Consider the following 22,879-nt stretch of genomic DNA (forward strand, 5'->3'; position numbering starts at 1 on the left):
GGATAGGGGGAGATGAGTTGTGGGGGGATAGGGGAAAGGAAATAGGGGAGGGGGGAGCGGTGGAGAGATAGGGGGGGATAGGGGGAGGGGCACGTGCGATAGGGGGAGGGGAATGCAGGGATAGGGGGAAATAGGGGGAGGGGCGTGTAAGGATAGGGGGAGGGGGGAGATAGGGGGAGGGGCGTGCAGGAATAGGCCGATAGGGGGAGGGGCGTGTGCGATAGGGGGAGGGGCGTGTGCGATAGGGGGAGGGGCGTGTGCGGTAGGGGGAGGGGCGTGCAGGGATAGGGGGAGGGGCGTGCAGGGATAGGGGGAGGGGCGTGCAGGGATAGGGGGAGGGGCGTGTAGGGGGAGGGGGGTACGTGGTGACGTCACGCGGGGCCTGCACTGTGCCGCGTCTTTATGTCTGCCTCGCCATTACAACCACAAACAATCGGCGCGGCCGCGCGTCACCCAAATCGCGGCATCGCTGCCGCCCAAGCGGATCCACGATTCGGCCAAAGCGGGCAACGGTAACAACAACAACAGCAGCAGCACCACTCGTAACAACAACAACTATCATACGAACAGGCGCGCGTCGGTGGCTGGCGTCATGTACCCGGGCTGGAGCCAGGCCTCAGGCCTACACGGGTCGGGCCTGCCCGCCACGGGTCCCGGCTCCTACTCGGCCTCGGGGCTCGGTGGCATGGCCTACAACAACGCCGGCCTCTCCTCCTCGGCGGCTGCTGCTGCTTCTTCGTCGTCATCGTCGTCTTCGTCGGTCAATTCGGCTGCGCCTGCCTCCTCGTCGACGGGATTCCAAAGCCTGCAGCAGCAACACATGCAGCAGATGCAGCGTCTGCAGCAGATGCACCATCAGCAGATGCAGTCTTTCAATTCGTCGTCGTTGTCATCGTCCCTGTCGGGGACGACGACGACCAGCGTCGCCTCGACTGTTGCCTCGCCCGCTGGCTCCTCCACGTCCGTGACGTCGTCTGCGAACACGGCCACCTCGTCCATGGCTCCGATCTCGTCGATAGCCTCCTCCTCCACCTCCTCCTCCTCCTCAGCTTCATCCACAAAGCCCTCGTCCTCCACCTCATGCGTCACCCCGGCATTGCCCCCGGGTCCTCCGCCTCCCCTGCCCCCGTCAGGGCCACCCTCAGGCTACGGCTACAACCCCTACTCGGTGAGTGGTGGTGGTGGCGGACCCACCACCACCACCACGATGCCCCCCTACCACTACTCGGGACACTACGGGGGCATGTCTCACTACCCCCCTCCCACACAGCCCCCCCAGCCGTACTCTATGGCTGTCTCTTCAACCTCCACCTCGGTGCCTACCTCCACGGCGACCGCGATGCCACTACCCCCCTCCGCCCTCTCATCGGGGATGGAACCTCATCATCAACAACAACACCAACCCCAGCCGCCACCACCGCCCCTGCCACCGTCAGATGAGCCCCTGCCGCCTCCACCTCCCGATGATGGCGCTGATGAGGTTTGTCACTTTTTGGAGGCTGTTATTTTTCTTGTTTTGTTGTTGCGTGGTTACACGTATTTCGCTTGGCACCGACGGCCCAGGCGCTGAGCTGCAGTCTTTTTAATTCGCCGCAAGCCGGGGGCTTTTGCCCTCTCGACTTTTTTGTGCCACAACACACGCGCGCACTTCCTGAACTGAAAGTGGTCATCGGCGGTGGTGTAAATCAATGTAAGCAAGATGAAAAGGAGGAAGTTAAGGCTGTCAAGGCACAGGTAGAGATGCGCCACGGTGACCTACCGCGTGAGACCATTTGCAATTCCCTTGCGAGGGAAATCTTGAGACGGAACGCAAAGAGGTCCACTCGCATTACCAGTGCGACACAAAAAAATACACTACCATTTGGTGGAAACCAAAATGTAGAATACTAATAAGCATGAAGCTGATATACACTTGGTCGGTCTGTGTATACGGGCGGTGATGACACAACGCCTGTTTAATCCAGAACTGTGGAGGTTAGGGAGGGTTAGTGGATCGCAAAAATGTTGCCGAAGTCCCTTTCCGTGGGGCGTCGAGGCGTCGTACCGTGGCTTGCCAGGAGAAGGCGGTACAGCAAAATGCAGACTTTCGTTAACCTCTTGTCCCCTTGTGTGTGTGTGTTGCCCCCTCGTATTTCTCGGCGTTCCCCATGTTTCCCCACTTGTATAAACACTCGTCGGCAGAAAAAAATCTTCATCTAGAGAGGACTCACTGCCTGGCTGCCTTCAAGGCCATCTGTGGTTCCTCGGCGATTGTCAGATGAAATGATCTTGGATGATGTTATTTAAAACTGAACATTATTATACTTTTGTCTCATCGTCCTACTGCTGCTGAAATTAATGTTTCCACGATATTCACTCGTTTGAGTTGTCTAAAACGAGGCTGTGTGCTTAATGCCATCACACAGTGTGTCGATGGAACGTGACATGCAAGGCATGATGGGAGGACATGCTTTGCTGTAAAGAATTCACCTTTTGCTTGTACAGTATTTCCCTTATTTGTTTCCAGCCTTTGCTTAAATATTTAATTCCGTCCGATGAGTCTCTTATCATTCACAGACAGTCATCATGTGTTTGCACACTGATGTTTTTTTTTATTTGCAGACGGCCGTGGCCAATGTGGGTGACCCTGAGGAGGCTGCCCGGTTGCGACAGCTTCAGCAAGCAGCTGCCCAGTGGCAACAGCGCAAGCAGTGGCAAGAGCAGCAGCAGCAGCAGCATCAGCAGCAGCATCAACACCAGCATCAGCAGCAGCACCAACCGCATCAGCAGCAGCACCAGCCGCATCAACAGCAGCACCAGCAGCAGCAACAACAGCAACAGCAGCAACAACAACAGCATCAGCAAATGCAACAGGGATACATGCAGAGCCAAGTGGTAAGAAGAGCTCCAGTCATTCTGCGACCACTTCATCGCTGCTACTTACCCTTCCGCGCTTTAGATATTTGTGACGTTGGCACCAATGTGTAGTCGGTACTCGTGCAACCGCCCCAGCGATTTGGTGTTGACATTGGAATTCAATTTCTGTTGCATTTTCCCCTCGTTTTTTCCTTGTTCATCTCATTTAGTAGAATTGTGTTTGTACCAGAGGTGGGACAAAGTCATTGTTATGCAAGTCCAAGTCGAGTCGCAAGTCATCAAATTCATGACTCGAGTCTGACTCGAGTCCAAGTCACATGACTCGAGTCCACACCTCATAGGTGGGACAAAGTCATTGTTATGCAAGTCCAAGTCGAGTCGCAAGTCATCAAATTCATGACTCGAGTCTGACTCGAGTCCAAGTCACATGACTCGAGTCCACACCTCTGGTTTGTACCATTAGCCTGATTGTAACATTAGCATATAGCACGTACAACGCAAACGTGTGGCCCTGCAATTTCTTGCTCATGCCAGTGCTGGCAGAAAGAATCGCCACTCAAGCAAACTCTGGAGGGTATTTGGTCTACTCTTCCCCACGTTGACCAGACGTGTTGAAAGAGTTGGCCACACTCACACTTTCCCCCCCCACCACACGCAACCTGCTGATCGACTAATTGTGTCTTTGAACCCATGTATGTGGAATTTAAGAAACTTGCACGAAAGTTTCAATGGACCTTGCCAGAAAATGGAATCGAACCGGCCCCCCTCTTGTTTTGCAAATCCAATGTGTGCCAACCATTACTGCACGGCAGTTCAGTTGGCATGTATTTTGCACACATGGTTTTTTTATCAGTTTCAATTATTGTAATTCGACACGTGTATCATGAGTGTAAGAATCTTCAGATTTTAATTTTTAACCGGTGCATTTTTACACGCCTAGGCCACATGGGAACACTAAACTCGAGCGATTTTGCGCTGGATTTAATGTAGCATCGGCATGTGATATGTGTGCAGCCCTTTGTCCATTCACTGCTGGTTGAGGGCTTCCACACACTGTTGCAGGTCACACTGTTGCAGGTCACACTGTTGTTCATACTTCATCATGCTCTTAATGCAGGTTGGTGAAGGCGGCATAGAGTGTTATTCTATACAGCGGACGCAGCAGAGTAGGAGAGTTGCATTGTTGTATAGAGATTAATTATTAATAGATGAGAGAATAGGCAGTGTTGCCAAGATAACTATTCATCCTGTTGCGTACAATGTCGCCAAGAGCTATGGGCACCTACTCAAGTGTTCATGTGTGCGTTTTTTAGTCAGTTGTTTTACATCGTCAAATCATTACATTAAAAATCCCACAACATCGATTAATTATTGACTAGCCAACCACCAAACCGTACACTATGTCCAGTGTGGTCTGGTCAATCAAGTTCTGTGACTGACATAGCATTGTGAGGCTTTTATCCAGCAGTGGACTAACAAAAAGGGCTATTAAAAACATCACAAATGTACGTAATGGATTGTCACGTAAGCAATCAATTTTAAACCCGCCATACGGTTTGAACGTTTGCACGTTTGCACGTGCCAATTGGGTCAGTTATTTCTCAGACAATCATTTATCGATTTGGTGAACAATGATCTATAATCTGTTATCAACCTGAGATCGGTTGATACTGAGTTGTCTACAGCAGGCTACTCAAGCAGCACACGGTATCCTCCGAAAACAATTAAATAATTTGGATTAGCCGTACAAATCCACATTTGTCGTGGGGCAACTCAGAATAGCGGCCTTTTTGCTGCCCAGTTATCTGATCTGACAATTCAGTGGCTTATGGATGATTGTATCCCGGTTAGTTGTTTTTGGTGCAAAAAGTAAATTTTCATAAAAAAATATTTCGCGTCACATTTTCTAATTCTCTGTCCCCACAAATTCAGGTGACACCGGCGGAGACGCAGACAGCGCCAGCCGAGAAGAGCGGAGAACAGGCAGAGACGCTGGTGGATATCGAGTGGCAACAAGCTCAGTTCAACACGCTTTACGCGCAGTGGAAGACGCAGTTCAACGAGTGGCAGGAGCAATATAAGAACCATCCGGACCACGAGCAGTTTGTGCAGTACGAGCAGCACTGGAAGCAGTGGCAGCAGCAAATGCAGGCGGTGGGTGCAAACCTGCAGCAGCGAAAGGAGCAGCTTACGAAGTCCACCGTTGCGCCTCCGCCCATACCCACGCAGCCCGAGTCGGCGCTGCCACCCACCCTACCGCTAACCTTGCCACCAACCTTGCCGCCGCCACTGACGCCGTCGCTTCCGCTAAACATTCCGCCGGGACCTCCATCGACGCTGCCACCGGGCCCACCACCAGGCCCACCACCAGGACTTCCACCAACACTACCGCCTGCGTATCCCCCTACGTACCCACCGACATTTCCTCCGGTTTATCCACCAAATTACTCTCCGCTATACCCCCAGACGATGCCGCCAATGTTGCCTCCAGCTCTCCCATCGACACTCACGCCGCCCGTGAGCTCCTCGCAGGAGGTGGCCGTCGGCAAGGCAGCGAGCGACACAGCGGCAAGCAGTGTCACCGCGGTGGCGGCATTGGAAGGAGAGGGATTCGCAGGACCTGTTCCCGGAGCTGCGAGGCCCTCACTGCTATCCCCTCCTCCACACTTCTCTGGGTCCAACATGCCCAGGTACCCAGTGTCTCTTTTCCCCATTGCGCAACAGATGCTGGGCTGGCGCTGTGCAGTCTAGCGTGGACCGGCAGGCACCCCAGATTGTTATTTCCACTGCGGTAGCAGAGACGCTCCGCTAACGTCTCGCTCGATGAATTGGTCGAGGCGCGTGTAAACGTTGTGCTGACACCGTGGCTTCACAGTGTACCAACTGACGTCATGTGTTTTGTCTCTCTCTCAAATTTAGTTCTACCTGATGACGACTGCTTATTTTCTTTATACGTGACTTCACCGATGTCTTTAATTCGGTTTTTTTCTCTAATACATTTGTTACACTTTCTGTACTTCTTTACACCCTGTTCAGTTTTGTTCCCTTTTCTTTGTCAGCATTTATTCTTGTGTTTAACCAAGTCATAGCAGGCAATATGCACTGTACGTACATGTCGTATGTAATGGGTTCACCATAGCCCTGCAACCAAGCAAGGGTAGCCACTCCATGAACCACGATGCTTAAAAATAAATCGATTATTCAATGAAGTCGCCATCGAGACAATATGACACCTAGCAGTCAAAAAATTAGCTAAATGTCTCTTAAGAAACAAATGCCCTTCCTGTGCACGCCGGCGTGAGAATTTCTACTGAGTTTACGTTGTGTGTTTTTCAGGCTCGGTGGACCTATGCGGTATCCTCCCCTCTATGGCAATCAAATGCCATCTGGCGGCAGGCCTCCTCAGGGCTCCTTCCAATCATCCGGCCCTCAAACAGAGACGGGCAGCTCTTACCCAGGTTCTTCTCAGCGATTCAACGACCCTTCCCCGGAACGGTCGGGCGCGACTGCCGTACCTCTGCCGGGATCCCGATATTCTAGGTCCGGCCTCCCGGACGGACCCAGAGGACAGGAGGGTACCACGGACCTCGAGAGGTCATCGGCGCCGACGACGGAAAGTTTCGGGTCATTCAGCGGCTCCAGTTCTCAGTTCGACTCCACTGACGCCCAGGATCTGGACGCTCGCGATAAGGGCGGTCATGGTGAAGCATCGTCAAGCCGAGGAGGAATTTCTCGATTTGAAGGCTCTCATCTCCAAGGGGCCCACAATCAGGGCCCGAACAGTCAGAGCGAAGGACCCAATATGCAGGGACTCCGTCCAAACGACCAAAGCAGTCAGTATGGCAGTCAACGGTTTCCAGGGCCTCGCTTCTCGGGCCCCAACGCTCGATTTGTGGGACCTCATGGCCCAGGTTCACGTTTTCAGGGCCCCGGTGGCAACCGATTTGATTGGCCCGGATCTCAGGGCACACTTGCGCACGGCGGAGGTAGCGAATTTGAAGAATTGCACACGAAGGGCCCTGGCGGCGGGAAGTTTGAAGAGCCACGTGTTCAACGCAATCGCTTTGAGGCCTCCGACGGCGAGTTTGAAGAATCGCGCACACAGGGAAAGGACGGTCAGTTTGAGGGATCACTGGCACAGAGCCGCCAAGCCTCGGATGTTGAGAACAAATTTGAAGGTGCTCGCCCCACCCATGGCACCGGCAGTCAGAGTGAAGGTGCGTGCATGCCAGGACCCAATCAGCACGGCGCCAACAGTCCGTTTGGAGGATCCCATTTCTCAGGGCCACGCTTTCAGGGCCCCAATGCTTCATTTGAAGGACCGCGTCCACCAGGCTCCAATTTTCGAGGACAGGGTCCTGACGGTCAGTTTAACGAGCAGCGTGGTCCGGGTTCTCAAAATTGGGGCCCCGGCAACGAGTTCAAGGGACCGCATTTCCAAGGCTCGAACAAGTGGGGTCCTGGCAGTCGGGGTGAAGGTCTCCTTGGCGAGGGCCCGCATTCTAATGTCTCAAGCAGTCAGTTTGGGGGACCACGTTTTCCAGGGCCTCGATTCCAGGGCCCTACCAGTCGATTTGAAGGGCCTCGTGCCCCTGGCTCTCGATTTCAGGGCCCCAACAACAGCAGATTCGATTGGCCTGGCTCTTGGGGCCAGGTTAACGAATTTGAGCAGTCTCAAGGTCAGGGTCCTGACAACAAATTTGAAGGATCCCATGCACAAATCTCACCGTACCAGAGTTCCAGTAATAAGTCTGAATGGCCACAAGCCCATGGTCCTTTCACTCAGGATGATAAGGGTGAAATAAAGGAACCAAATGCCCCAGGGCCTCACACTCAGGGAGTCAACATTCAAAATGAAAGTCCTCACTCCCAGAGTACTCCTCGCGGTTCCTTTGGTCAGTTTGGTGGGCCTCGCTTCCAGGGTCCCCGTTTCCAGGGCCCTAGCAGTCAGTATGTAGGACCTAACAATCAGTCCGAAAGACTACAGGCCCAGGGTCCCCAATCCCAAAGTCCTGGTAATCGGCTTGAAGGACCTCATGCTCAAACACCTCAGCTTAAAGATCTCAACAGCCAGACAAATATGTCCTATAGCCAGGGTTCTTACTCTCAGGGTCCTAAAAGCCAAGCTGAAGGTCCTCAGCCTCAAGGTCCTACCAGTCAGTTTCAGGGCCAGCACCCCATGGGCCCTCGTCCTCAAGGCCCAGTCAGTCAGTCTGGAGGTCCTCGTCCCACAGGTCCTGGTTCTCAAGGTCCCACCAATCAATCTGTAGGTCCCCGTCCTCAAGGTCCCATCGGTCAATCAGGAGGGCCTCGTCCCACAGGTCCCGGTTCTCAAGGTCCCACCAATCAATCTGTAGGTCCCCGTCCTCAAGGTCCCATCGGTCAATCAGGAGGGCCTCGTCCCACAGGTCCCGGTTCTCAAGGTCCCACCAATCAATCTGTAGGTCTCCGTCCTCAAGGTCCCATCGGTCAATCAGGAGGGCCTCGTCCCACAGGTCCCGGTTCTCAAGTTCCCACCAATCAATCTGCAGGTCTCCGTCCTCAAGGTCCCATCGGTCAATCAGGAGGGCCTCGTCCCACAGGTCCCGGTTCTCAAGTTCCCACCAATCAATCTGCAGGTCTCCGTCCTCAAGGTCCCATCGGTCAATCAGGAGGGCCTCGTCCCACAGGTCCCGGTTCTCAAGTTCCCACCAATCAATCTGTAGGTCTCCGTCCTCAAGGTTCCATCGGTCAATCAGGAGGGCCTCGTCCCACAGGTCCCGGTTCTCAAGTTCCCACCAATCAATCTGTCGGTCCACGTCCTCAAGGTCCCACCGGTCAATCAGGAAGTCCTCGTCCTACATGTCCTGGTTCTCAAGGTCCCACCAGTCAATCAGGAGGTCCTCGTCCTACAGGTCTTGGTTCTCGAGGTCCCACCAGTCAATCTGTAGGTCCACGTCCTCAAGGTCCCACCGGTCAATCAGGAGGTCCTCGTCCTCCAGGTCCTGGTTCTCAAGGTCCCACCAGTCAGTCTGTCGGACCCTGTCCTCAAGGGCCCACTGGTCAATCAGGAGGTCCTCGTCCCACAGGTCCCGGTTCTCAAGGTCCCACTGGTCAGCTTGTGGGTGCCCATGAACAGGGTTCTCGCTTTCCAAATCCAAACACTCAAGGACCTCGCAATAATTTTCAGGGACCTAATGCCCAAAACCCAAGAACTGAGGGCCCTCAAGGTCCCAACGCACAGGGTCACAGTGTCCATATAAATGGGCAGCGTTTCCGACCACCTGGCCCAAACTCTCAAACCCCCTTTTCGCGCACCGGAAATTTTGTTCCTCAAATGGGTGGCCCTAACCCCAGAGGTTTTGGCCCGAGAGGGGAGGGTCAGGCAGTGCCAGTCAGGGGTCTAAATCAAGGGCCCATGGAGACTGCTCCCAGGTTCCCTGGCCCTCACGGCTCATTGCCTGGATCTGCAGAAATCCGGCATCCAGTACCTGGACAAGTCAGAGCTCCTACGCCCCAGCAATGTGCAGCCGGTAATCAGGCGCCCGATAGTGACAGCACAAGCGAGCCTCCCGATAAGAAGGCCAAAACAGAAGATGCCACGGCACCATCAAATGTTTCGCCAAACCAGTTGAACGCACCCGGTGACCAACAAAAGGGCAAGACTGACCAGGAGACAAACCTGCAAGCCTCGAAGGTGGAGCAGCAGCACCTGCCCGGTGTCATAAAGCCGCAACAAGGTGGGCAACTGGCGGCGGGAATATTCGCACCGTCATCCACGGCATCGTTGCAGACTTCACAGCCCAATCAGGGTAGCGTCGGCTCAGCTAGCAGCGTGTATGAGGGCGCCGGCTTGTCGTCTAATCCTGCAGACAGCACCACAGTCTCCATGCAGATGGACGAGCCCATGCTTCTAGACGAGGACATGGAGGACAATGGTCAGATAGATTCTCAGCCGCCCGGCTGGCAGGACCAGAGACGCAATGATGACACCGATGCAAGACCCTTCGGCGGCATGGGCGGTAGTGGCGAGAGGTGGGGCGGTGCCCCGCCGCACAGGTCAGACGAGCGGTGGACCCCCGAGGAGCGTTCGCACGAAACAGGGCAACCGTGGGACAGACCTCCGTTGGCGCAAAACAGGGAAGCTTCCAACATGAGACCTCTGAACAAACCTTTCGAAGGCAAAAATCCCGAGTGGGGCAACAGGGGTCCGAATCAGTTTCCTCCCTCGGGGAGGCCATTCCCACCTCGGTTCCCCAGGGAGGTCATGGACCGACAGTTCCAGCCGATGCAGCCAAGAGATAGGGACCAGGGGTACGAAGAGGAGTTCGGCTTCCAGAGGGACTTCGATGCCCGCTTCGAGCGTGACTTTGATCAAGAGCCACCGCAGGGCTACAGGGAATTTGGGGCCGAGGGGGAAGATGAGGAGGAAGAATACTACGACGTGGATGGCCGGCCCCTGGGTCGGAGCAGCCCTGGCAGGGAGGAGCACTGGAGAGAAGGCCCCAGAGAGGGCGAGTTCGGTTACAAAGAGCGAGGCCCCTGGAACGAAGAGCAGAACGAGGACGGGTGGGACCACTGGCATCCTGACAGTCGCCCTGGTCACCCTGGCATGCCCAGGCACAGAGGGATGGGAGGGCCCCCCATGGGCATGCGGGGACGAGGCTTCATGGGACCCCCGCCACGGGGCAGGTTCATGATGCAGGGGCCCCGACGAGGAGGCCCGAACAGGCCTCCGTTCCCGCCGTGGGGTGAGCACGAGCGGGGCGGACACTCGCTGGGCCCCAGACGTGGCGGCCCGCCCGAGGGTCATCCGCGGGGATTCGGCAGGGGAGGGCCCGATGGCCCTCCGGCTTCGAGCAGGTGGGACCCCTCGGGCCCGGGCAGGTCACACTTTGGTGCGCCTTTGCCTGGAAACAGACGGGAGCTACCGATGCGTCGATGGGATGGCGGACCCGAGGAAGACGACGACAATGACGGTGGAGGACGTCCACACTGGGATCGCGACGCTGAGCGGTGGGACGAGCAAGGCGTCGTGCCGCGATGGCGGAGGGAAATGTCACCTCCGTCGCCACCGCCAGCGCCAGCGGAAGGGGATGAGGAGGGAGACCTCGAGTTCCCTGATCGCGTGATGTCACTCTCGAGCAGGGAGCACGAGATCATCTTAAAGGCCGCACAGGAGCTCAAGATGCTCAGGTGAGCGCAGGTGATCCGTTCGGTTGTGTTTTGCTGCGCAAGAAGATTATATCTTAATGGCTCGCATGTAATTTTGGACTGAATCATTACCTGATGAATCTATCAATGCATTCATTATCTAAACAATTGAATTATTAATTAATTGCTGGCTAATTTCTTCTTTAGAACTGCCTTTTGTGTTTAAATTGTCCTTCCCCCGCACCTCCGATGAGCATGGTTGGCTACGTACCATGCGAAAGAAGTTCAACAAACCTACATAATTTATTTGATATAAAGTACCTTGTTAATTTATTTTCTTAATTTGTCGATGTACCAGATGGCTTTGACGGATTTTCAAATTCAGTGATTGACGGTATTTTGGTGCAATAATCCAACCGTCGCATATCTGCCCTTAACAATTCACCACTGTCGCTCAGTGCAGTTAAATGCGCGTGCTGCAACTGTCGTCTTCCATGAATGTTTTCAAAATGTGACCTTTTCTCAGTCGGCCGTCCAGATGTCTCTGCTCCCTACCCAAATGGGTACTTCCTGTTATTGACACGTCGCTTGTCCACCATCAAAATAAAATATAATTATTTTCGAGCTAGTTCAAACAAAATCGCTTGATTCGGATGGCAACGTTGATTGGTGACGGTGTATCTAATCGCCGGGGGTGATTGAATCGTTATGTACCCCATGCCCATCGTTTATGATACAATTGGGTATATGTTTTAAATTCTTCTTCGGTGATTAAAAGCTGTAATTGCTTTTGAGCATGATGCATAGACATTGGCCAGGGTGTTTATGCATCAGCACATTTACCTCCTTTGGTTAATTGATGTTTGCGTGTGTCTGTGTTTATTTCTATTAAAATATTTCAATACATCTCTCAGGGAGCAGCAAGAGCAGCTGCATTTGCTGAACGAGATGCAGAATGATGTTCGAGGAGTCACGGCATCCCCGTCCCCTTCCAGCAGTGCTGCACCGTCATACTACAGGGTACGCTGTGTTTATACTACAATACTGCCGGATACGCTGTGTTTATACTACGATACTACAGGGTACGCTGTGTTTATACCACCATACTTATAGGTACGCTGTGTTCATACTGCCATACTTACAGCTACGCTGGGCTTATACTACCATACTTACAGGTATGCTATGTTTATACCGCCATACTTACAGGTACGCTGTGTTTATACTACGATGCTAACGGGTACGCTGTGTTTATACCGCCATACTTAAATGTACGCTGTGTTTATACTGCCATACTAACGGGTACGCTGCCATCTCGTGTGTGTGTGTGTGGGCGGCAAAATGGCCGAGCGAGGGATTGTGAGTTTGTCGCTTGTTGCACATCCTCGTGGTTTGAGCCCAGCGGCCTCCCCTGGTTAATACGGGGGCAGTAGGGTCGCGCAGTGCTAACACTTGTGCCCCACAGCAAGAAGGGCCTGTGTTTAATTCCCGACTCGGGAGTCTGTATGTTCTCCCCATGTTCTGCATGTAACTGGTATTGGCCGAACAAACATCCCTAACAAATGACAGCGAAGAATTCTCAATTTGGATTGTACGTAGCAACGTCACCCCTGCTGCGGCAAACTTGGCAGGACCCTCCTGACAATGAGTCTCGAGACTCAGAAACGCTGAACCCAGAAAATATCCTCTGAGAAATGAATTCCTGATCATGACACACACACACACGCACCCTTGGTCGGGGCGGGGCTGTCTTTCCAGACGTCACTCGACGCCCTGGACTCGCCAGCGGAGAAGCCCAAGGTCGACTCCGGTGGTAGCGGTTGGTCCCTCGGGGAGGCTCCCTGGGTCAGGGAATCGTTGGCGCCCAGCACGGGAGTGCAGCGCCACGACAACCCGGGGTCTTGCCCACCGCCGCTGCCGCCACCATCATCATCGCTGCTCGAAAGGAAGCCGCTGAACCTGGAGCCGATGAGTGTCAAGAAAGTCACGCATGACTACTCGCACAGCTCAGGTGAGACGTGCCAGCATCGTCGGAGACAAAGCCGTTCCGCACGCTTGCCGTGTGGCCGGAGGGTCGAAGCACTGAGCCGCCAAAGCCGAGATGCTGGGTTTGAATCTGCATTTCAGCCACCTGTGATTTAAACCGTGTTCACGAGCATGGTGACACGTTTCGAGGATCCTATAGGCGGTTTTTGTTTGACCGTACTTCACCACGCCAGACATTGCGTGTGTGTTTTTAATGGGGGCGGCGACCCCAGGACCGTTTCAGATATTACTCGTCGCTTATATTGGCCTGAACCAGGAAATCAATGTCGGGTCGCTGACTTCAATCCACTGCCAGATTCGGGCCTCCCCAACTTGTTACCATCTCTCGCGATCTTGTGATGCAACAATTAAGCACCTGTACATGAGCTAATATTGCCGTAATATGCAGTCATACGTTTTTGTTTGAAAAGCGCTGCATGCGGCTCGTAACCTACTAAGTGTGTATGTGTGTGCGCGGGCATAGCAGAAGGGCTTCCTCGCATAGAGCAGACGTCATATGGTGAGCGAGTCTCCCTGGGTCGTGGGAAGTCCTACATCAGAGGTACGTGTACAAAGACAAAGACATCACAAGCAGGGAACTCTCTCATCAGCATGCATTTCCACCGTGGTCTTCGGTTTTCTTCCGTAGCTAAAAAAACGAACGTTGTCATTCACGTTGATGAAAAATGCCTCCTACAGGACCAACCTGAAAAAGGGTCCTTTAGTTTCAGTGCACACATCTTTTATAGGCCCCTTTAATAGACTGGCTGGCCAACTGGTTATACTATATGCCATCATCATCTTTCCTTTAGCCGTGGGGATCATGAGGTAGCGGGGGGGCTACCAATAATGCGTTGGCAATCGACTCTTTGCCTCGTACGGTCTTTTGCGGTCTGTGCATCTCCCGCTGATCTCTCTGTCCCAAGTCGCTTCGTACATCATCCAGTAGCCGCTCCTGGGGTCAGTCAATCTCTGTCCCTCGTCCCCTTCTGCTGTACCCTGCAGTATGGTGTCGGAGAGTCCCTCTTGTATTTTGATGTCATCGCATCTTCCTCCTCCCTGTGCTTTTGCCAGTCATGGTTCGTGTCCCTGAAACGTTTTAGCCATTGGAAGCATCACATCTCTCAAAAGCCTGGATTTCCTCCTTGGATTCACTTGTATTTTTACAAAAAAAATTATGTTACCAGGTCAGGCCCACTGAGCTATATTGCTCTTTTTCTGAAGCGACCTGGCCACAAATGATAGCTCAACGAAGTGGCTTATCAAGTGCAAATTTATAGCAGCCATATGATCTAAATATGGAGGGAAAAACCCGAGGACCTGGAGAAAAATCTACGTGACCACGGGGAGAACATGCAAACTTGTCCACGATCCACAGCCATATAACTGCACATTTTACCATTGCTCTGAGTACATCAATTTTGGACATTGGTTGCCCACATCAGTGTTTGTTTTTGCTACCGTATGTCACGCGTTGTTCATCTGCCATGGTTCTCTGTTGCCCGTGCGACCCCCGCTGCGCAGAGAGCTTGCCGCCCGGCGACACGTCATTCCGGGAGCGATGCCTGGGCTGGGAGGGCGGCGATGGCGAAGGGATGTGGGAGAGGGAATCCATGATGGCCATTGAGAGGGGGCCCAGACCCCCGCCCCTGCTTTCACGTGATCCCAAGGACGGCGCGTCCAAAGAGTTCATCCGGGAGCCTCTGGATAGAGAACGGTGTGAACTTCGCACGGAAAAATGGACGATATTGTCATTTACACGGGATGCCGCCATGGGGCAACGGTTGGCATGCTGCATGCACTCGTAGGTCAGAGGTTGCCGCTTCGATCTCCTGGCGAGGGAAATTAAATAATGTCTCAAGTTTGTTAAAGCCCTCCTGTCGAGTCGGTTGCATTTTCGGTTAAAGTGCGGCGCCTTTCTGGCACAAATATGCCACCCAAAGTGCCCAGCAGCATCAATAGATTCCACCACAGTCGGTCGCTGGCACGCGTGTGTCGGGGTAAGGTGGGTACTTCTACCTCTTCCAAGATGCCTGGCCAGCATGGAGGAGTAGGCCGTGTACCCTCCAGCGGGGCTCTCCCCGAGCTCGCAGTCGTGGAGGCCATACTGCCAGCAGCGGTGTGAGCAAGCAAATGCAGGGTTGCACCTTTACCATAACCTACCACTTATGCAGATTTTTTTGCATGACATACTGTTAGATTTAGGCCATAGGAGCGAACAAACTTGGAGAATCGGGAAACTATTTTTAACTATTTAAACTCTTTTATTTTACAAGCTAAGGCCAAGTGAGCTATATAGCTATTTTTCAGAAGCGATCTGGTCACAAATGATAATACAACCAAGTGGCTTATTACATGGAAATTTAAAGCAGCCAAATACTTTAAACGCACATTGTTTCTAAATGTGGAAGGAAAAATCGGATCATCCAGAGAAAAATCCACGCGACCACAGGGAGAACATTTACAGGCTTCAGGGTTGGGATTGAACCCACGACATCCTGCATACCAGGCAAGGTAGTTAACATCTCGCCACCATGGCGCAGATAAAAACAACCAGAAACAATTCAAACGAGATGGTGAACACGACACAAAGGTGAATTGAATCGCGCCGCCGAATCGTGACGATTCGTCAAAAAACAACGCTTGCGGTATACGCCCCAATCGGGAACGCTTCTTCCTTCGGACGGGTGGCCTCGGATATCCGAAAAAACAACACCAACACACCTGGCTTGCTGTTTCGTTTTGCGGGGCTGTGCAGGTTGCCTCTGGGGCAGCCAGGCAGCTACATGAGCTACGCGGAACGGAGAGCTGGACCCGAGCGACCCACGTACGAACGCAAGCCGTTTGAGTCCATGGCACCGCCGTACCCAGGTGACGAGCAAGATTCCTGATTTTCGGAGGGGGGCGGAGGGAGGTGGCCCCACTTCGCCGATAAGGCATCATCAGTATGAGGGCCGCCACACAGTTGAAGCCATTTGGGGGTTTGACAGCAGCACGATGATGATGATGGTGGGGCGCACATCATGGGCCTCACTGAAGGCCACCAGGGACCACCAGTGGCCCGCGGGTCTTGCAGTGAAGAACGCTGGTGTAAATGACGTGCCGCACGTCTCCTTTGTTGTGTTGCTGAGGCTACTGAAACCTCGGAGCAGCGCAAAAAGTCAACGATTTCCTGCTTAAATGATCATTAAAGTGGTGTTTTTTTATCTCCTGCTCTTAGAGCCCTGAGCCAGTGGTGGAAATTCCACAATACTCTGGTGGGGGCGAGGCTATCCATTGGACAACTGCTGTTGACTTCCCCATGAAAGTGATGCTCATTGTATCGACCCCAGAGAGATGATAGCTCAAGTCAACCCTCAAGTGGGATCTGAACTCGCGACGTCCTGATCGAGAGCCGCTGGCTCAAACGCTGAGCCACTTGAGCCATGGGCACAACCAATGCATGTGTGACCAGATTCGAATAACTTTATTGGCACTGGGCACCAGCCAGTCAACAACTTTATTGCCACCACGAAGCCACTTCCACCATTATTGTATTCTCCAGAATAAAACATGCACTTTTTACCCAGCGTCCACTCTTGTTCCGTAACTTTACACACCCTTGTTTGCTGCTTTTCCGGGACGTCGGATTTATTGAAGCAAAAAAAAAGATTAAAAAATAAGCCGAGTTTGTGTGCGTCTCACTTTCCGAAGCATCTTATAATCTAGATAATACGGTAATAGAACACTTCGCGTGATTGTTCACATGTCCATTTGTTCTTAACAAATGCCTTTGTGCAGTGTTCATCAAAACCTACGTTCTGGCAGGACATGTAATATAATTAGCTTGTGCTGATGGGCCACGTACCATCATAGTGTCATTCGCATAGTCATCGTGATGTCACTTGCTTGCCCCTTTAGGCTCCCTTAGTTTATTTAATTCAGTGAAGGCCAGTTCCACTGAGGATAAATACCATTTTGTCAACTCTCGTCACTGCGCCATAATCGATTCGCTGTTGATCGCGACCGAGCTCTCCACATGTAAATAAGTACAACAATGTAGTCCACTGAACTCTTGGATTTCCAGGACTATATTATCCAGTGGCACTTGTTCAAGCATTGAAACTGTGAAACGGTTTTGACCTGCTTAATATTGGTTTGGAAACCAAAAAGGACTGTGGACTATATCATGTGATTTATTTTCCTGATGAAACAGAAAAAGAGGAATTCTACTTATGTCTCTTACACACTGCTGCACAGCAACACGTAATGAGTTTGTATACTCGACTTTAGTTACAATGCAAATTAATTGAGAGATATACTTAGATGCCAAACGCTTAGAGCCTCTAGAAAGGAACCGTATTTGTCGGTCGTTCAAAATGTGCGACCAAGGTAGCCGGGCATGGTGCCAGCCACCCACCCTACCTCGTGTGCCGTACCGGCCTTCATAGGTGATCGTTAACAGCACTTGCTCCTCCAGTTTGTTGAGGCTACACGGGGGATCTTTGGCGAGTGAGAGAGAGACGTACGTTTGTATGTTGAACTTCTTTCGCACCCGTACGTAGCCCCGGCCGTGCCAAATCGGAGGTGCGGAGAAAGAGCCTCAACTCAAAGCTCCACTTTTGTGTCCCGTGTTCAGGGGAGCACTACCAGGACCGGCCGCCCATGCCGTTCTCGCGCGATCGGCCCCCGTATCCGCCCAGCCGGATGGGACCCCCGGACAGGAGGATGGGAGTGCTGCCCCCACCGCCGCCACCTTCGTCGCTACCGCCGCCGATGGCCCCGCCGCCGCCGATGCCGCACGTGGAGGAGAAGAAGCCCGAGTCGAAGCACGTGGATGACCTGCTGAAGAAGCCGGGACGCGTCACCCGCCCGGAGCGCGTGAGTGCGACGCCTCCTGTCCCCCCGGCACGCCGGGTCTCACTGCGAGCCCACGTCTCTTTTCCGTTGCAATATATTATTCGCCCATTAATATATTCGTTTTTTTTTCACTTGTCAAACTTACTTTACCAGTTAAGGCCCACCGAGCCTTATCCAGCCAATTTCTCTTCAACGCACGTTTCTAAATGTGGAGGGAAAAACCGGAGGACCCGGAGAACTCCATGCGACCGCAGGGAGAACATGCAAATTCCAGATATACAGGCTTCGGGGTCAGAATCGAACCCACGACCTCCTGTATACACGGCAAGGTAGTTAACATCTCGCCGCCATGGGACTCAAGCAATCCTGACTGTGTGTTGAAGCCGGTCCAGAGATTGCTTGCCTTGAACCAACACTGCTAAAAATATACACTCCCAGAAGGCAGTGCGGCTAATAAGTTGTGTAAGAAATGGTTTTGTTTTGTATGCGGACAGACGGGTACAGTACCCCGATTTTCGCAAATACGTCCTCACTTTATTAACACAGCTGCACGATTTGCTTCGCCTCGACCCACATACTCGCGTCGCTGACGGCATCCTCCGTCGTTTCTCGCATCCATCACCTCTCAGCCTTCGCCCCCACCACCTACCCCCTGTAAATTGCTTTGATTGGCGTCGTTTCGATATTCACCGTCGCGTCTTTCAGGAACGCATCCCCGACGTAAACCGGGGTATTTATATGAAGGAGACATTGCCAGAATATTTATTTTGTCAACAGTGTATTGAATTCTAAAATATGGCTTAAATTCCAGTAAGATACGATGTTTAGCTGCATAGGGTATAGTTCAAAAGCACTCTCTGGCCTAAATCAGTATGCACTGCTACACTAAGAGCTGAACCCATTCATTGAAAGTAATGGAATGTTGACACTCAGTCTAAATACTCCACAATGGCTTTACGCTCTTGCTTCCGATATTAGGAAGCCACTGGAGCTATGCACTTTTAAATCTATATTTAAAACTCATTTCTTTAGAACTGCTTTTTGCATTTAGTTTGTTGTCCTTCCCCAGCACCTCCGATTAGCACGGTTGGCTACGTACGGTGCAAAAGAAGTTCTATATCCATTATCTTCGGTTGTGTCGGAGGGCAGCACTGTTTTGTATTTTTTTTAAAGTGATTTTACATTGGCAGTGCTGCACAGGCACAAATAACAAAAGCTCGATACATTAGTCAATAACACTGCCCTAAAAGGAAAATAATATATATAGGCGAAGTTTCGGAGAATGGTGGTCTTCACTGTAGAAGATAATTCATGAGAGATTGAAATTATCTTTGCATTGTACCGAGTGGTTCCTTGGACACTGTCAAACTTCAACACAGTCCCACTTTTTCCAATTTTTTAATGCTCGGGCGACATCTCCCATGGCTTTATCCCTTTCCCAATTCCATTCCAATTATGCTATCGGCATCATGTCACAAGATAAAGAAGTGTCCGTTCGGAACTCCCATCGGGCGGTGTGGCACTCCATAATGGAGATAGTGGATCATCCGCCATCGACGATATATCACGGAACCACTTCAAGGGAGTCCTTCGAGCGACATCTTTTATCTGCAGTCAAGAAAGCCGTACTTTCGGACTCGCCCTAAACCTGACAGATGTTCATCACATGACGGCCAATCCAATGCTTTCATTTCTCAAGTAAGCTTGAATTTAGTCAAATTACAATGTAGCTCAATGTGATGGGATCTTCGCTGACCAGCCCACTCGGCTATGTCGAGTTTTCATTATTTTTGGTACTGGATGTTCTGTGCGGTCATGTGACTCGATGCTGAATTCACAGTGAGTGGCATAGTGGATGTATCCTTTACGTGCGCATTCATGTGTTAATTTTCACGAAGGGACTGGTCCTGTTGGCCCATCAGATAATCATATTCACGGGTAAAGAGTTCCACTCTGCTATCCAACATAGGAAAATGGATCAAATACCCAGGACAACACGCTCTGCCTAAAATACATTTGTACAGGATTATTAATTGCCATCTCAGCAGCTTGCGAGCAACAATTTTTGCGCGAATACCGAAATAAGTCACTCGCAATTTATCACCCAAAGCCCACCGAGGCAACACCACGCAACGATTCTGTGTAATTTGGCTGCAAGTGGCATCACTGTTAGTCACACACCACACACAGCCGGGGGTCCCGTTAGCCATCAAAGTGAAACGTAGCCCTTGTTCCGCAAACGGCAGTCCGGAAGCCGCGGTGGCAACCGTCGGTTGTTCTGTTTGCCGCCGAGTCTCAAGCGCGCCTCTCGTTTCAGATCGTGGTGATCATGCGAGGCCTTCCCGGCAGCGGCAAGACCCACGTCGCCAAGCTCATACGGGTGAGTGTGATCCCCGGTGCGTGGACAGAGAGAAAACCGGTTGAAGCCATACTTATCCTCGTCGCCATAGGGCGTCCAACGTTTCGCGCCACGCGCCTGGAGCTTCTTGGGCACATGGGACAGCACGCGACCCATAACGCGTCGGAGGGCCTGGTTACGTTTGGTCGCTTCAGGTTAAATTATGCCGCTTGTCTTGACCGCTCATACAGCTAAAATTGTAGTTCAAATTTACTGTAAGTTGTACGTGTGTACGTTGAACTCCTTTCCCACCTTAATTTTTGGAGCTTTCGTGACTGCAGGAATTATTCTTTGGTTCTTTCGGTTAAGTCACGTCTAAAGATAAAATAATAAATTAAAATAATAGCGACGTTTCGATTGCAACACAAGCAATCATCATCAGGCATAAGAGAAATAGCAACAAAAATCTAACTAGAAAACTATAGACAGACATACAAGCAGACAGACATCACAAGGACACACAGAGAGAGGACACATATCGGCACAGAGAGAGGGGTCGTTTCTGTGACGGTCCACCGTACGTAGCCAACCGTGCGAATCGGAGGTGCTCGCTAACGAGCCGAAAATGTTGAGGCTTTACGGGGAGAGATATTTTTTGTTGTGGTGTGCGTGCGTGCATTCATGCCTCCACAAAGCAAATTAGAATGTGTTTAAGAACCTATAGTTTATAAACATTTACAGGCGACATTGAAGGCTCACAATGCACACACTCAGTGCAATTTTTGGTGCGATGTGTCGTGCTACAAAATAACACGATGTTAATGCTGTGATGTGAAAGTAATCAAAAATGACAAGACGGTACAATTAGATATTTATAGCGCCAGCCATGCTCCCATTGACAGCACTTGCCGTGAACAGCACCTGCCCCGACAGATTTTCTCGGCTAATTGGAGGATGCCTTTACTGTGATGGTCCTCGCAGGATAAAGAGGTGGAGGAGGGAGGCGCGGCGCCACGCGTGCTCAGCCTGGATGATTACTTCGTCACCGAGGTGGAGCGCACGCAGACTGACCCGGAGACCAAGCGCAAAGTCAAGAAGAAGGTGGACCAGTTTTTTTCCTGCACCAACAACAACAGTAGCAACAACCACCGTTCGCTACCAAGTGGCGGTGACGGCACCACAGCGCGCTTGTGTCTTTGCACTTTGAGGCCACGTGAAGTGTCGAAGGTTCTCTGGCAGGAGGTCACGGGACAGACCCAGGTGCAATTGGTTGACCGATCGAGACTCGTGCTCACCTTTTTGAGTTCTCTCCTGGTGAAACAAAATATACTTGAATCAACAGGAATGGCATTGATGCATATGGAAAGTGGCCGGATGACTTTGTGGTAAGTTCAAGCCAATTGAATCATAATTATAATCATAATAATACGGATTTAGTACCTTTGCTTTCGGTCCACATGCTGGCAGCTTCTTCAGCAGCTGAATTAAAAGAGAAGCTCCCAGCACGTGGAGCGAAGTGTTAGACTTCACGCCTAACACCACACAGCGGTACAACCCGAAAAAGGCATCGGAGGGCCGTGCAGCAAAGATCCCCTGTGTAGGCTTAACATACTGGCGGGGCAAGTGCTTTTAGCGAGGCGCACCTATGAACACCCACACGGCACACGAGGGGGGTGGGAGGTGGACTGGCCAGAACCCCGCCCCGGCCGCTCTTTGTCTCCCGAGTGGCAATGTTTGCATGTCGCATGAGGTGCTCGTTTGAGGCTGAAGCTACTTGGGGGCCACGTGGCACAGTACCCACAGTGGTGGAATTGCACTACGAGCTCGGGTGAGTTTGCAGGTTGCGTGTCTAAACTACTAAACTTAAAACAAATTTTTATTTAACAGGTAAGGTCCACTGAGCTAAATAACTCTTTGTCAGAAGCGAACTGGCCACAAATGACAGCTCAATGAAGTGGCTTATCGTGTGGAAATGTATTGCAGCCAAATACCCTAAACACGTGATGTTGATTCTAATTGTGGAGGGAAAAAACTGAGGACCCCGGAGAAAAATCCACTCGACCACGGGGAGAGAGAGAGAGAACACGCAAACTCCAAATATACAACAGGCATCGGGGTCGGGAACGAACCCACGACCTCCTATATACCAGGTGAGGTATTTAACATCTCGCCACCGTGTCACCGCCACAGGTCATGGAGTACGAGTACGAGCCGGAGATGGAGGAGACGTACCGCAGCAGCATGCTCAAGACGTTTCGCAAGACCCTCGACGATGGCTTCTTCCCCTTCATCATCATTGACGCAATCAACAACCGCGTCAAGCACTTCGAGTCCTTCTGGAGCTCCGCCAAGACCAAGGGCTTCGAGGTGCGGTGACGTGAAGCCGTGCCGGATGCTGTGGTCTCGAGGGTTTACGAAAATATTATGAATGGGACGGGCAAATGCGGGAGCGTTATTGTTAATTGCTCCCATCATTTTTGTTGTTTTAAAGAACTCGGCAGTTCACGCTATTAGTTGAGCTTTGAATGATTGGATTAACGTTGCAAGTGGTAAACATTTTAATTTCCTTTTCAGTCATATGAAAGTGTTTTAATCTTGGGATAAAGTGCGTATTAAAATAAAATGCAAGGCTATTATGTCTATTCGAATAAGTTTAGCTATTTCTCATTGTTAACGGAAACCCAGTGCGTG

The 22,879-nt window shown here is 51.7% G+C and overlaps 1 protein-coding gene across 4 annotated transcripts in view; it reads left to right on the plus strand.

Moving 5' to 3' along the window:
• The first annotated feature begins 362 nt into the window (after positions 1–362).
• Positions 363–22,879, plus strand: part of LOC144949088 (uncharacterized) — a 35,699-nt gene continuing 13,182 nt past the window's right edge. For 2 of the 4 annotated variants that reach the window (XR_013640241.1, XM_078878923.1), the window contains exons 1-13: positions 363–1,480; positions 2,602–2,874; positions 4,789–5,546; positions 6,193–11,031; positions 11,904–12,009; positions 12,745–12,997; positions 13,496–13,573; positions 14,536–14,728; positions 15,770–15,882; positions 17,630–17,871; positions 20,168–20,230; positions 21,170–21,289; positions 22,379–22,555. Coding sequence is in view for 1 of the 4 variants with exons in the window: in XM_078878923.1 (XP_078735049.1) it covers positions 593–1,480; positions 2,602–2,874; positions 4,789–5,546; positions 6,193–11,031; positions 11,904–12,009; positions 12,745–12,997; positions 13,496–13,573; positions 14,536–14,728; positions 15,770–15,882; positions 17,630–17,871; positions 20,168–20,230; positions 21,170–21,289; positions 22,379–22,555 (8,103 nt within the window). In the remaining 3 variants the exon portion in view is untranslated. The remainder of the gene's footprint in view (positions 1,481–2,601; positions 2,875–4,788; positions 5,547–6,192; positions 11,032–11,903; positions 12,010–12,744; positions 12,998–13,495; positions 13,574–14,535; positions 14,729–15,769; positions 15,883–17,629; positions 17,872–20,167; positions 20,231–21,169; positions 21,290–22,378; positions 22,556–22,879) is intronic. The other 2 variants (XR_013640242.1, XR_013640243.1) reach the window with 2 other exon arrangements.

Source organism: Lampetra fluviatilis, chromosome 52 (genome assembly GCF_964198595.1).
Source record: "Lampetra fluviatilis chromosome 52, kcLamFluv1.1, whole genome shotgun sequence".
Classification (NCBI taxonomy): Eukaryota; Metazoa; Chordata; class Hyperoartia; order Petromyzontiformes; family Petromyzontidae; genus Lampetra; species Lampetra fluviatilis.